The sequence below is a fragment of the Spermophilus citellus genome, assembly GCF_964194105.1.
Source record: "Spermophilus citellus genome assembly, chromosome: 1".
In the NCBI taxonomy this organism is placed as follows: Eukaryota; Metazoa; Chordata; class Mammalia; order Rodentia; family Sciuridae; genus Spermophilus; species Spermophilus citellus.
Genome location: NC_138182.1, coordinates 75754173 through 75770243, shown reverse-complemented (window position 1 = coordinate 75770243; position 16071 = coordinate 75754173). Strand labels below are relative to the sequence as shown.

At 30.6% G+C, this 16071-nt stretch overlaps 1 protein-coding gene across 4 annotated transcripts in view; it reads right to left on the bottom strand.

Moving 5' to 3' along the window:
* Nucleotides 1-16071, bottom strand: part of PSPC1 (paraspeckle component 1) — a 96071-nt gene that overhangs the window by 25478 nt on the left and 54522 nt on the right. For 2 of the 4 annotated variants that reach the window (XM_081292222.1, XM_081292223.1), the window contains 3 exons: nucleotides 10807-10864; nucleotides 7349-7518; nucleotides 4499-4996 (listed from right to left, as the gene is read on the bottom strand). The exons of the other annotated variants lie outside the window; for them this stretch is intronic. In XM_081292222.1, the coding sequence (XP_081148348.1) occupies nucleotides 4811-4996; nucleotides 7349-7518; nucleotides 10807-10864 (414 nt within the window). In that variant the 3' untranslated portion in view covers nucleotides 4499-4810. Of the gene's footprint in view, nucleotides 1-4498; nucleotides 4997-7348; nucleotides 7519-10806; nucleotides 10865-16071 lie in introns of those variants that run through there. 4 annotated transcript variants of the gene reach the window in all.

Here is a 16071-nt window from a genome sequence, read left to right as displayed (position 1 = left end):
AGGGGAAAATACAAAACTTGATTGTGGCTATGAAATTTTTGACAGTAGCTCACATACAAAGAGATGCACAATACAAATATAAAATGAAAATGTGAAGTTGTCTAAGAACTAGAAAAAATACATATAATTATCAATTTTAAAGTCTTCACCACAAACAACAAACCACTTACATATAGTATTTAAGAAATTCGAGGTCCACTTACATTGCTGTCAATATAAGGCAGGGTCCTGTATTTAAGGAATAACCAAAAAAAAAAAAAATTCAACTAAATTATTTTAAAATATGGGGAATATTTTTAAAAAGGGAAAAAATTCACATGTTCAAACAAGTAAACTTCCACTTAATTCTTCCGACTTCTACTAATTCTATTTTAACTTTGGGTGTGAAGGGTATAACATGAAATCTGGGTGAATATATACCTCTAAGAGATAAGTAAAATTTTATAGACACTAACAAGCTGAACACCATTACTTCTAAAGCTCATTTCTTTAACCCAGAAAAAGAAACTGAAAAACAATTATGATTTGGACTTCTTTTAGAATCAACAAAATAAAGTATTTGCTGAAGAGGAAGAGTTGGTAACAATAATGGTGCTTCAAGTCATAATACAATATATTTGAATTCTCTCCAAATGTATATACATGAACTCTGGCTACATCATGTTAAGAATTTTAATAACTTCAACCCAGAAATAATAAGCTTTTGTTTCTCCAAAGACAAATCAAAATATAGAAAACACATGCTAAAATAAAAATATAACCAAATAAGTTCAACAAAGAGGTCTTTTATAGGTATTATAAACTAAACAGGTACTAAAAAAAAGACAAAGAGGACAAATAAAATGCTTAGATAACAGCACTATGGTAGAGCCTTTAAATATTTTCTTAAGTTTCAAACTTCAATAATTAATATTGTTATTTAGTTACCAGGAAACAACAACAAAAACCTCAAAATGTTTTTTACAACACATAAAATACCACTTTTGATAGTTTTAAAAGGAAATATATAACATAAAAATCCAGATTTTAAAGACCTGACACAGAAATTTCCGCAATTTTTTGTTATTTCAGAGTTAGAATCTAAACTACTTGATCAGAAGGTCAACTGTGAAACAATTGTATGCATGTTTTGTTTTATACAACTTTGGAAAATATGTAAAGGGAACATAAGACAATTATTTCCTATTGTTAAAAATTAAGTCATAAAGGCTTATGAAAATGAGACAATGCTCTTCTATAAAAGTATAAGGGGACTGCTAATTTATTTAATTATATGAACATTTTATGATAAAATAAACCTATGCTGGTATATATAACTTAAGAAATGCACTTTTTGCTTTGATATATGGAGATCAGTATTCTTTGGTATGAAACTGGCCTTAAAAATGTCCTCACTTTCAACAGCTAGGTATTGAAATATTTACAGCAGAAGTAACAGAAACCATGCTTTTGAGGTATTTGTCTTCTTTTCTCCCGCCAAAAGCCCATGACTACAAATAATCTAATCAGAAAGTGAATACAGTAAAATATTTACTACTGGGTCTAATAAACAAGAATTCATCGTTTTATTCTTGAAAGTAAGAGATTCGATTTTTAAAATCACTGCAATCCTCTGAAAATCATATTAGATATTGCGACAAAACTCTTATACAAAAAACATTTAAATATCACTCTCTCCCCACGAAACTACGTCCTCTGTTGTTTTCAAAATGACATGGCCCTTCTATTTTTGACTAGTACCATTTGACACTAAATTTCAATCCTTTTAAATCTTTTTCCACACTTCGATCACATTCTTTCAACTGCATTCTTTCACAACTTGTCATTTCAATCACACATTTGTCTTCTTTCTCATTCAGAATGTATATTGTAACTATCAACCACCATGAATTACTGACTTTTAGTCATTCATGGTGATATTTATCAATTATTACACTTCATGCATAAAGAGAAAGCTACTGAAATATTTAAAAAGTATGTTTTTAATAAACCATAAAAGTATAATTTACTGTTTGCAAAACAAGAGCCAAAGTTTTTGTCCTTGTTGATAATTTCCATTAAACAGCAATTATGGATTATTTCCCCTAATATACTATTTTAGAATTGAAAACAAATATTTAATCTCTTTTGACTTAATGCTCAGCACTGATCTAAGAAAAAAAATTTTTAAACTCACAGAATAACAAATTATATCTATGAAATATCAGTAAACCAAACTACTTTAAAAGCTACATCTGTCAAGAACATCAATTCATTTGCTTTCAAAATGAACAAAAATGGGGGAAATTCAACAAAATACACTGCTAGAATAAAAGAATTAGAAAAATCAAAGTACATTTATTTTACACATTTTAACTACAGAAAGTATATGAAACCTAAATCCCGAAGACTTTAAAATTGGTACTTAAAATCATCACACACACACACATACACCCCCCTCCGCAAAAAAACCCACTGTGATTATTATAATTATTTCATATTAATCTTTTTATGGAAAAAAATGATAGCATATAAGACAACTTCACACTTATTTAGAAAGCTAACACTATTGAATTTTCTCTTCATTTTTATATCTACCACTTTTATGTAAATGACATTCAAAAAAATGTTCCTTGGCATACTAATTCACAAGAAAAAACTGAATTACCAGCCATGAAGTTATTTAACTATACAAAAACACTAACAACTGAATAACTAAGAGTTCAGAGATGCTCCACTTGACTGTCACTCAGAAGCTGACTGTTCCCAGGATAAACTTGGTAAGTACTGGAACAAGGATTTTCTTGATGCAGGGGAAAAGCTGTGTAGAACTCTGTTCTTGGAGCCAGAGTTGAGCCCGGACACTAGGATGTTCAGGAGATTAAGAAATCTTTGTGCACTGGCTTTCAAATGTTCTTGAATGAATCATACAGAACTTCACAGCCTTGGCAAAAGGTAGCTTGGTATTAACATCAAAGGAACAAGTTTCTCCCAATCTGAATTCAGTTTTGAATGAAATACAATGCTAAAAATTATTGGAGGATTAGATAAATAAAACACGTTATATGAAAGGTAGACTTAAGTGCAATAAATATCACTTAAAACTGTAATTAATTTTAAAAGTCCTCACATCCAAGTTAGTATCACAAATTAAAACAAATTCCACTCTCTGCCACCTTACACTCAAGAAAAATAGTAATAAGTCTTTTGACTATTATTTTCTAATTGTTTTCAAAGAACTGCCCAAAAAAAAGCTTGTGAATATTCCAAGTTTTAGACAATAATCCCAAACACACTGTTCTGACTATAAAAATATATAATAAGAAATACTGCAGATAAAACATTATCTGGTACAACAGAATAAGCCTTAATTATGCTTTACAACCAACTGCTTTTATGGAAGATTTTAAATTAACTAAGATTATTTCTTTCTAAAATATGCCCTCTACCAAAAACTGACATCATGGAAAAAATAAATGGCATGATTTACATACTGTTTACCTAAAAACAGCAAATTATTTTTCAGAAAGGTGGTAAAAGTCTGATATACATATATACAATGAAATGTTATGTGAGAAACAACTGCTGTCATCAGTGGGTGGTGAATTAGATTTGTAGTTTAAATTAAACAGGAAGTTCCTTAATGTAATTTTAAATAAACATGACCAATATACAAATTTTTAAATATACCTATGAGTTTGTTTTGAGATAAACATTAATGTAATAAAATCAGTTTCTTCCAAATATTGAAAATCAAAATTCAAAATAGGTATCTGAAAGATGAGGGAGTTAATCAGAGGCTATCACCACTTTTAAGTTAATTCTCGGTTTTTAAAAATCAACATGTGAAACTATATTCCTTGGAAACACAGAGTCCTGGATGACAAACAAATTTTATAGGAAAGTGAAACTATAGGAAAATATTTTCAACAATTAAGTCATCTTTTTAATACCAATGTTCTCAAGAAACCTAGTCAACCACAAAAATCACACAGAAAAAACCCTCATTAACTGCCAATCCAACAGTACTGAATCTTTTTTAAAAATTTAATACTACCTATATAATTGGGTAAGACCTAGATTTGACAGCAAATAGAGGTTGGCAGACAAGATTAAAACTATGTTATTTTATAAGCAGAAGAGATTTACTTTCAAACAGTTTTTTTCAAGATTCAGAAGATTTATTTTGGGGGAAAAAAAAACCACAGGACAAAGATATCCTTAAACTTCTCAGAATATGTGAATATTCAGAATCTGTATGAAATATAGGCAGCAAGTCCGATTTCACAAAACAGCAATGGTTTATACAAATTAAATGCATGCCCACCATCCCCAGATATACTGCTCCATCTCCCCTTTATTGACATTAGCTTCCACTAAGTTTCTCTATCTTCAGGACTATGTGCACAGACGAAAAAGCAAAATCATTTTCACTTTTTAAACGGCTGGGATTAGTTGAAGCAACCAAACTATTACTATTACAGCAAAGTTTAGTAAAACCATAAGAGAATACCACCAATAACATTTTTAAATGATCCAATATGATTTCTTTATTGAGATTAAGTAACTACATAGATTTCACAGTACTATGGCATAGTTATATTTAGCTAAGTCACAAATACATTTTAACATTCACAATGATGAGCATCATCATTACCATTCTAATCTACAAAGCTTATGAATAAAGAAAAATACAAAAACCTCAAATCTTACAAAAGAAAAAGTTTATGTCTACATACATTAACAATAAAACTATTTTAGGTAACAGGTAAAAGTGTAAAGGCATACCACTGAAATTTTTTTTTCTAAATAGCCAGGAATGAAAGAATGTTTAATATCTACGACGCTTATTAGGACCTTCAAAGTTGCTCCCTTGATTTCCTCTACCAAAGCCACCAGGACCACCACTCACAGGACCTACACCACTCATTGGTGCTTGAGGTGTTTCAGAACCTGTTCTATTCCCCATAGGTGAGCCCATTTGGGATGGTGGTCCTTGGGGAAATCTATCATTGTGCTATAATACCACATAAGAAATATGAAGTCCATTTGGAACACACCAAAAAAAAGTGACAAGAAAAATTGGCAAAATCCCAAGTGGTGGTGTCATGAAGTTCAGCAGAAAGTCCAGCAGAATCAGGATCACACATAGAAGGAAGAAAGGAGCAATTTAATTAGTTACTATGTTTAAAAATAAAAAAGCAGCATCTGAAGACTTACAAACTGCTAATGCTATGCCCCAATTTCATGAAAAAAAAAAACCTGTTATTATGACATAAGCAAATGACATTTTAGCCTATATTTAGCCAAAATTATGATATTGCTCAGATTCCTTTATTTAAAAAGTTTATATTGCATGAAACTATGCTGTAAAAGAAAAGTACTTCCTTTTAAAAGAAAACCCAGAGAAATAAAACTGGGAAGCAGCATCATATTGTTTTAAAAAATAAACATAAAAACTTCAACATCAATGCTTTTAAGACACAAAGCACTAGACCAAACACACACAAGGACTTATGATTTCAATATGAAACTTCTGAGATGTTTTCATTAAAAGACTAGCATTGGGAAAATAAATTTTTAAAAATGATTAAATTACTATTAATAACACAATTAAAAATCTGAATCATATCTTTTGAAAAACTTCACAACAATAACTACACATATTAATCTCAAGGGTTGAAAAGAACTCCTTGAAGATAGTAGTAAAACAAATGTAAATAAAATCAAGTGAGTGATATTTAAATAAGGTATACAATTTCAGGGAAAGGGAAGAAAAATAGAACAATTACTTCTTTGTTACTATGATTACGTGCTAAAGAAAAATTTTAAATAATGAAGTTTCTACTAGGAGCCTTCTTTTTTTTTTAAGCCAGAGGCTGAACCCAGAGGTGTTTAACCACTGAGCAACATCCCCAGCCTTTTTTACCCTGAGACAGGGTCTCACTAAGTTGCTTAGAGCCTCCCTAAGTTGCTGAGGCTGGCTTTGCACTGTGACTCTCCTTTCTCAGCCTCTGGAGCCACTGTGACTATAGACGTGTGCCAACATGCCAGGCTTTACTAGCCGTTTGATATTTTACTCAGCCTCTACTAAAGGAATAAATACTAATTGCATTAGATGCCATCTGTTCATAGTAGATAAAAAGATACTATCTCCTTATCTGCCTGCACAAACTATCAATTTTAAAAACTCCCAACTGTTAGCACACCCAATTTTTTCCAAATTCTTAAAAGACTGCATTTAAGGTAAATCTAAAACTGATAAAACACTGCATTCCTCAATTCTAAAATGCAAGAATTTTTTTTTTGGGGGGAGGGGGGTGCTGCTTCTGCTGCTGGGGATGGGATCAAACCCAGGGCATTATATGTGCCACCAAAAACAAAAACAAAAACTTTACCACCCAAGCATACAATATCTTATTTATTTTTAGAGTCCTCTTGATCACCATGGATTTACACTAATGGAATGTCTGAGTTTAACTGGCAGTGTTTTCTCTTTTATAGCAGCAATGGTACCTTAACATCTGATAGGAAAGTTCAAAAACAAACTGCCTTTTCAAAATATACAATCAACCACTTTTTCTTTCTAGATGTTATTTGAAATCCATGAACAAATACCACATGAGGAAATAATATTTTCTATTATAAAGCCTCATTTAAATAGTGGCATATGGAAAATGATAAGATTATCAGTCTTGTTTACTGATAATATATAATAAAAATTACAATTGAGAAACTGTTTTTATAATATTTAACCCATACAAAGATATCTTCACACTCTCAGATAAAGACTTTAAAAAGTTTAAATTTAATAAGTATAATTAGTAATTCTGTGAAAAGAATACAGCAGTGTCAGTTTAGAACATACAAAAAAACTTCTAGTGTTTTTACATTAAAATACTTTACAATGAAAATAAGTACCTTGATATAAATCAAAACAAGTCATTTTTTAAATAAAAAATGCCTACTGAAAACTGCATTTTCATATATATTGGAGTTTTTTCCCCACCAAAGGCAAGGAGTCTACACAGAAAAGGAACACAATCATAAAATACTAAACCAATGCACTGAAAGCTGATAAAGGTGAATACAAATAAAAAGCACTGGAAATAATTGTAATGACTATTTTTTTTTTTTGCTATATACTTGGGTACAAAAGCATGCCATGGATGGTAATCTTAATTCAAGCTACTTAAGAAGTGCTTCTCATAAATCAAAATATAACTTCACAAAGTTACTTTTTCTTCAATGACTATTAATCTCTTTGCTAAAACAAATGATGCCAAATTATGTTTAAGTGTGAAGTTATCTTTGGGGCAGAATTGTATATTAGTTGAATATAATCAAAATAATATTTATGATACATTACCACTGCTCCATTATCTGGCATCATTGGAGTTCCCATATTTGCAGCTCCTTCTGGTCCCATGGCAGGACCAGGACCCATTGGTGGGCCAGGTATAGTTCCTCTGTTGTTCATATTCATACCCATCATTGGAGGAGGACCTTGGTTACCAGCAGGTGCTGGGCTAAACGCATCTATGTAAAACAATCTATACTTAGAGCTGTCCTATCTTAGTTTAGTAAACATTAAAAATTTTATAAAACTTATGCAATCTATACACCAAAACTATTGTCAAAATCCTTTCCTTGAAAATAAGACACTCAATTATCTATTCTGTAACAGAACATTATCTACACTCTACAATTTTCAGCCTCAAAATAAACACACATAAAACAAATAAGGTAACTATGAATTTTAGGATACTTAAGACTGCAACAGTTTAAAAAAGCTTCAAAAAGTCAGCAGAACCATTTACTAAATCCTACTTTTAAACCAAACAATCCCTAGCAATTTTGACTACATTTTACCAGTCTTAATGATCAACAAACAATTAGCACTTAAAATTATAGCTAAAAATATTAACGTGTAAATGACAGTAAGTTAGCTGTAAGAGGGAAACCCCATTTTCTGCAAAAATCACTTGAAGTTAAATTCTTGACTTTAATATAGTAACTGAATATCTCCCCAAATTGCAAACATTAAAAAAATAAAATCCAAACCAAAATAATATAAAATGACTCATCATGATGAAACTTACTTAAAAAAAATTCACCCAAACACAGATAAAATGATTATATGGACATTTTTAACATTAAAAATTCTAGAAATGGGGATAGAGACATTATCAATTTTTTTTATAAAACAATCTACTAAAATTAATTACAATAGGGTCTGAGCTATAATATGATACATGACAGTTTCAAAGACAACATTTTTAGGTGTTTTCTTTGAAACATTTTTTCCCTTTTTTATGCTCAGGCTTGTTTATCATTAAAAATTCTTAAGTGACTGATTACAATTTTGAGGTTTTTTTCCCCCTGGTATTTCATTATGTAGGTCAATTTTCTGGTATTCAGAACTCAATTTTGCAAATACTCATTATAAAAGGAGCTGAAGTTTTCATTCACTCTCATTACAGAATACTTAATATAGCTGAACTCTATATAGAGAGTTGAGTCAAAGGAGCAGGTAAAAGAAAGACAACTTATACCCTATCAATGCCTGGCATCACATACTATTGTTTTGTGAAACCAACCCTAGGAAGCAATTTCAAAGGAAGGAATTATCTCCTTAATCCCAAAATGTTCTTTTTGAAAAATCTACACTTTATCCAAAAAATATTTCCATTCCTTCAATATAATAACAAATTGTCATTCTGAATAGGTTTCCACAATCTAAAAATGAAGAAGGGTGGAAGACAGTTCTAGGACATACTGTAACTTAACATTCCCCAAAAAGAAAAAATTAAAGCCTTTCTCCTTCTTTCTTGTTATGTCAGTTTAAGTTGCACAACTATAAATATTACAAATAGAAAAAAATATATATTCCTACCTACATGTAGTTATATCTTCCACCTATATGGCTATAAATAAACTAAACTTAAGGATCTAAGAAATGTTGACATTACCTGGTTACCTGAAAAGCAGTTTTATAATCTATATTTCACTAGTGGCATACCAGAAAATCTGATGCCACATTCAATCAACGATTTATTCATTTTCACTTTTGTGTTAGGGATCAAACCCAGGAACTCCAGCATGCCAAGCACATGATCTAGCACTAACCTAAACCCTCCAGCCCTATCAAGATAACTTGATGAAATATGACAGTTTCACTTACTCAACACCAACCCAACTAAATTATAACTTGAGTAAACTATTAAAGTCTCACACTGAATGAAGACTAAAGAGAATATTAAATGAATCACACTTTAGAAGAATAAGTGCTAAAACAAACATGATTCTCTGAAATGTTAAAAAAAATTTAAATTGTCTTGAATTTCTAACTAAATAAAGAATATAAAGGCATACTGTCATAAAATTATTAATCAAGCAAAGAGGACGTTTCTCAGTGTCTCTCTGAAACATCAGAAATAGTTTTAAGTTTTAAAGTTTTGTTCTATCATTAATGACAATCTTTGAAACTGCTTATATTCTATAATGACCTCCTCACTCGTGCAATTAAAGAACACATGGACTGTCATTATACCATTCCAGAATTTACTCTGAACCACTGTACATCATTATATACAACTGTATTTCATAATTTAGAAATTATATTCTTGCTTCACTGATTTTAACATGTATTCATGAACTAACTTCATCATTAAGTTTTTTATGGGCAAGGGCCTTGTTTTATGCTTTCTTTGTATATCAGAGATGCTCAGTAACCATTTGTTGTCTGATAGGAAAAATGACTAAGTAAATAGCAATTAATGTTTCTAGGTACTCTGATCAGAAATGTGAAAGAATGGAAAAGGTTTTTTGGGAGGTTGTTTTTATTTTTTTTAAAGGGGGGCTAATCATCAAAAATGCTCATTATACACATTCCATGTTTTAAGTTTTATTTCATATACTACATGTTTTAAGAACCTATCAGATGGGTATGCAAGTTATGTAATATTGGATGCCCTAGTAATATGATCTTTAAGACAGTATATCCATTTGAGCTATATAAAGATTTTAACTTCATGACAGCTTCTGTGAGACAATATAATGTGGAAGTGACTATATAAAATTTAATTCATTATCCAATATTTAAATTTATGGCATTTTCAAATTTCAAATTTATTAAGATCTATGATATTCCACAACAACTTCTCCCTCAGTTTATTTGCTTGACACTACTTTCTTGACAACCTGGCTCTGCAAGTTAAAATTAAGTTGTTAACGAAGATACTTTGTTTTAAGGTTCACACCAATTTTAAATATATGCATTAGCAAGGCATATCTCGTCTCCTTATGTCATAGGTTATCTCCAATCTTCCATGTACAATACATAGTTAAGAGAAAAGGGTTAAATATTCAGTAACATGAATAAAAGCAGCTTCAAAGTTACAAAAACGCTAGTTTAAAATAGATTCATAAAATGCTCTCAAAAAAATTTAAAAACACAAATAGAAACTATCCATTTCCAAGGTAAAAAAAAAAAAAGCCATTTTGAAGGCATGTAATTTTATTTTTAAAGTATGACAAAAGAACTGTGTTACATCATGTAACAAATGAGCTACTTTGAGGCTACTTCAAATCCAATTTGTAATTTTTGTTCATTTCAGCTACAAAAGTGTATCTTTCAAATTTCCTCCCTAGGCATATATTTTTAATGCAATTGTAGTACTTCACTTTAATAAATATAAGAAATTTCACCTTCAGTGTTGTTTCCATATTTTAGTTTCTTGCTGATATACAGATATCACAAACAACATATACAATCCCCAAAGAATTACAAGTAAGTTACAGAAGGCTTTTGCTTCAAATCCCTACCTCCCATGTTTATTGCTCCACGGGGACCCATATCACCCATTCTCATTTCCTGTTCTCTCTGTAAGTAAACATAGTTGTCACAGTCAACCTATCGATCTTAAGACTTTACATTTCCCATCTAAAATCAAAAAGAAAAGAATGAATTGGGACATCACTTTCCATTAAAATTTTTGAAAATTTCCAACATCATTTACTTAATAAGAACACAGAAAAGAAACTTCTGTCTCCCATGCTTAATACACTACAAATGCTTAGAACCAGTTTATATTACAAGATTAGATTACAAATGAACCAGATTACATAAAACCTACCATAGATTATTTAAATGTTTTATCCCAAAAGATCAAAGACATATGTCCACATTTCAAGCAGAGGAAAATCTAGTAATAATAACTAGGATCAGTTGTTTTTCAACCAAGTTACTGAAGTTTCAAAGTTATAGATGATATTTATTGTCTAAATATTATAATTCATTCTTGCACTTTGTTATTTTTCAACTAATCAAGCATCATTCCACCCAGTTTCTATAAAAGCAGTTACTAAAAGATCCATACAATACTTCTTTCCTGTAACTGGGCAATGCTTTTACTTAAAACCTGAATGAAAGTGTTTCACATTTGGGAAGTTCTGAAACAATGTACTATTCAGGTTAACAGTTAACACAATAGGTCATAGGAATGTTCACAACCTTTCAAATTTCACTATAGAATCTACTTGGTAGAAACTTTATTTACCAATAACAGATTGACTTCAATGAAAGATCTAGGAGAAATGATGAAATAACATTTTGAAATTGCAATTTCTACACTGATGACCATTTCAAATCTCAGACAAATGTGTTCAATGCAATAATAATGAAAAACATTCCGAGACAAAAGCAGGAATGTTTAAATCTAAAGAAAGTGTCATTACTGTTCCTTTAAAATCAATTTTATTAAAATCTAAACATTCACTTTAACTCCTGTTTAATGATATAAAATACTGGTAAAAAGCATATATGAAACTAGAAATAAAGAAAATAAAAACATGATGGAAATGTCATTAAATAGCAAATGGCTCCTTTAAAATTTTTTTTTAAAAAACACTGCCCATCTAACCTCAATGGAGATGCCAAAGGTAATCTTTAACTAAACTATGATTAAATTAAAGAAGCTATGATACAATAAGCACACCATCGTAAGAAATATTTTGTCACATTACTTAGAAAATTAAAATGCCAAGGTTCTTATAAGAATTTTTTTAACTTTCCTAAAAATGAGTATTAAACTCTTGCCCATTAATGGATTCTACTACTGACGTGCAAAAAAGATAAACTATACCCAGCATATTCTAGATATTATTTATAATTGATACTTATTATTGAGAAGCTGGTTACATTCTAACATCATAGATATTAAAATACATGATAAATTTCTATGATGACTTTTTTGAGGGAACCAGGATTTATGTATTTGGTGGGGTGAAGGAACAGACAATCTTTTAAAAATTGTATTTTTCAGTTCTAATATATCACTTTGTGGAACAGCAATGCTTAGCTTTATTATTCACAAAGTTAAGTACTTTCTTTTGGTATTATTCAAAATTCGTTTTATCAAGGGATTTATGGGAAATATCAACATGGAAGAGATTTAGTTTTCAGTCAACTATACAAATAGTGGCACTAACATTCCCCTTCTGATGCTGTTATAAGCTGAATGAAGTTCTAATTATCATTCTTTATCTAAGACAGCATATGAGTATATGAAAATACCAATTCATGTTGCACACTACAGAATTTTTCACTAAATGTACATATACTTTCATTTAGTAATGTTGACAGTATATTAGGGGAAACTACTAAATACTATTTTATACAGCTTTACTCTTTAAGTTTTCAAGACATTAATTTGATACCAGACATTTTCTCACAATTTTAAGAGTAAAACTTTTCAGTTTCCTTTTCAACCTTACAGGTTGCTGTTATTTTCTAAAATCCACTATATTACATACTAGTAGCAAAATGCATTTATAAGCTGAACTTAAGATGGTAATTCTCATCACTTTATATGTGTTGCATATGGAATTAAGAATCACTTAAGGAAATCACTGAATTTTAAACAAATTTTAATAATGCCTTATTACTTTGTCATAAATTGAAACGTGGTTTTAGATTAAATAAGTTATTTATAACACTTTAAAAGACTGCAGTGCAAAAACACAAAGCTATTATAATAACTCAGTATTAAAATTATTGATACAACCCCATGAAATATGTCTACCATTATCCCATTTTAGAGATCATAAAAGTGGGGGCACAGAGCTATTAAAATAACTTAGTTGAGGTTACACAGATATGAAGTGGTTAAGCTACCCTGTAAAATTCTATGGAGTTCATAAAATTTCCACCTTCACAAAGTACCTTAATTCAAGAATTCTAGCAACCGAGGCCTAAAAAAAGGTAAGTTTTTTGTTCAATTTATAGTATTTCTATAACTGGGTGCACTTCCGTAAAAAGAATTATTTCATAGATGTATTCTCAAAAGCTTGTCATTCACATGCATTTAAATAAAGAAATGACATAAAGGGAAGAAATGTACAGGTGATTTCCAGAACCACATATCTAATCACATCCCATGGAAACGGGAGTTTTCGAAGTACAGTTCATGGATCGATCCTTTCAGGAAGTGTAGAGGTGAAAACTATTCCATCTTTTACTAACCCTAAGAGTTAAAACACTATATTGTACAATACTATGATGTTAAGATTTTTTTTTTTAAACTCTTATCAACCTTCACTACATTTAAAAGTGCTGAAGCACAGGCTGGCAAGAGGAGGAGGAGGAAAACACAACAGCATTTTAGCAAAATCAACGGACTTACATTCATTTTTTAAAAATTAGTAATCACTATATTTGTCACGTGATATAATTTAAAAGTTTCAATTATGAATATCTTAATGAAATACTAAAAATAACTGCATTAAACCTTTATCCTTGAGTGCATGCTTTAAAATATTCTATGTAACAACAATAATGTTAAAAATGTAGGCATAGAGCACTGCTTTATGAAGTAGGATGGGTATTTCAAAAAATGCATTTGTGTGATTGGGTTGCATCCATAATGAACTACTGTGTTCATGAAACAATTTTTTTTTTTTTTTTTGGTATGGGGACTGAACCCAAGTGTGCTCAACTGTGCTCTACTGAGCCACATCCCCAACCCTTTTTATTTTGTAAGAGAGGGTCTCACTAAATTGCTGAGGCTGGCCTCAAATTTAAGATCCTCCTGCCTCAATCTCCTGAGTTGCTGGGATAACACGCATGCACCATCACACCCAGCATAATGGAACAAAATTTTCAATTCATATAACACTACCTGACAAACTGATTACTGCCCAGAGAATCTAGTTTATATTTTCTAATGAGGCTGGTATTAAGAAAGGTGATTTAAAAAACAAAAATCTGTATAATAAAACATATAACCATTTGGACAATCTAAGTCAATGAATTAGTATTTTTCTAATGACATTACAAAACTATACATGAATAAAAGATCCAAAATTCAAGTTACATCAATGGATTTTATTGCAAAACATACTTTTAAGACACTACCACTTAAGTTTTACTGAGGTATCAAAGAATACTAGCTACTATCTAAAAAGGTTATTAAGATAGCCTCTATTATTTATCCATGTAAAGCACATTTTCTTCATGGATTTTCACCAAAAAAGTTTTGCAACAGATGGAATGTGAAAGCAAATATGGGAAGTCAACTATTTCCTATAGAGAACATCATTAAGCAAATTTACAAAATGTAAAACAATACCATTTTCCTTACTATGTCTAAGCCAAACATGAAAATCATTTGCAAAAAAAAGTAAAATAAGGCCACTCTTCCTTCTGAAACACATTTTCTTTAAGATTTGTCTTAATTTCTAAAATGGCAAACACTTACATAATCGAAACAAAAGCTCTTTGAAGTTCTCTGTATCTACCTAGTTTCATTTCCTTTTTTGAGACAAAGTCTCCAAAGTTAGGGCCTCTCTAAGTTGCTGAGGCTGGCCTTGAACTTGTGATTCTCCTGCCTCAGCCTCCCAAGTAGCTGGGATTACAGGCATGTACCACGGTTCCTGGTTCCTCTCAGTAATTTTTAATGGAATATTAAGTCAAAAATTTTTGAAACAACAGCAGAGGAGGTAGAGAGGGAAGAGGGGAGGGGAGGGGAGGGGAGGGGGGATAGTAGGGGATAGGAAAGGTAGCAGAATACAACAGACACTAATATGCCATTATGTAATAATGTGAGTATGTAACAGTTGTGATTCTGCAATCTGTATTTGGGGTAAAAATGGGAGTTCAAAACCCAATTGAGTCTAATGTATGAAAGATGATATATCATGAGCTCTGTAATGTTTTGAACAATCAATAAAAAAATTTTTTTTGAGAACCACTGTTTTATTTCACAAAAATGTAAACTAGCAAAAAATGTATACTAGTATCAGTTAACCTATTTTCAAATGTATGCTAACCATAACACTACTGGCACTTGAAATGATTTATTTTGTAGAATAAAGATATTGTTCCTTTAATATTCAATACATGGGACAGCGATATTAAATAAGACATTATGTAGGTTTTTTTGGTTGTTGGTTTTGTACCAAAGATTGAATTCAGGGGCCTTAACCACTGAACAAACATCTCCAGCCCCTTTTTTATATTTTTATTTAGAGATAGCAACGTTGCTTCAGGCCTCCCTATGTTGCTGAGGCTGGCATTACAGATATGTACCACCACACCTGGCTGTGTAGTATTTTAAGTTAACCTAATTTTAAGAAATTACATGGTATCAGGTAAATTAAAACTAAAGGGTCAGATGAATACCTAAATATTATGATACACTAAACTAAGAAATTGCCTTAAAATGTATCAACACTTTACTTTACGGTCAGCTTCATCCAATGTGTCAATCTTTATTCTTCTTTGAGTGAATGAAGTATTAATGAACAAAATATTCATAAAGACCTCTCTCATGCTTACCTCTCAGGAAACTGCTAAATATTGTCTAGAGATCCCCATATACTATTTAAGTTCCACGTTTCAAAAAAGAAAATGCTAAAAATGATGACACAGAATATTTAAATCCACTTTAAAATATATAATCCTAGAGAAAAGAAAAGCAAATTCTGGCAAGCAATAAGATTCAACTTTTTTATCATTAAGTATTAATAGAAGTAAATGTCCTAGGAAAATCTATTACATTTAGCATTTAGAATATTAAGAGTTAGCAAATG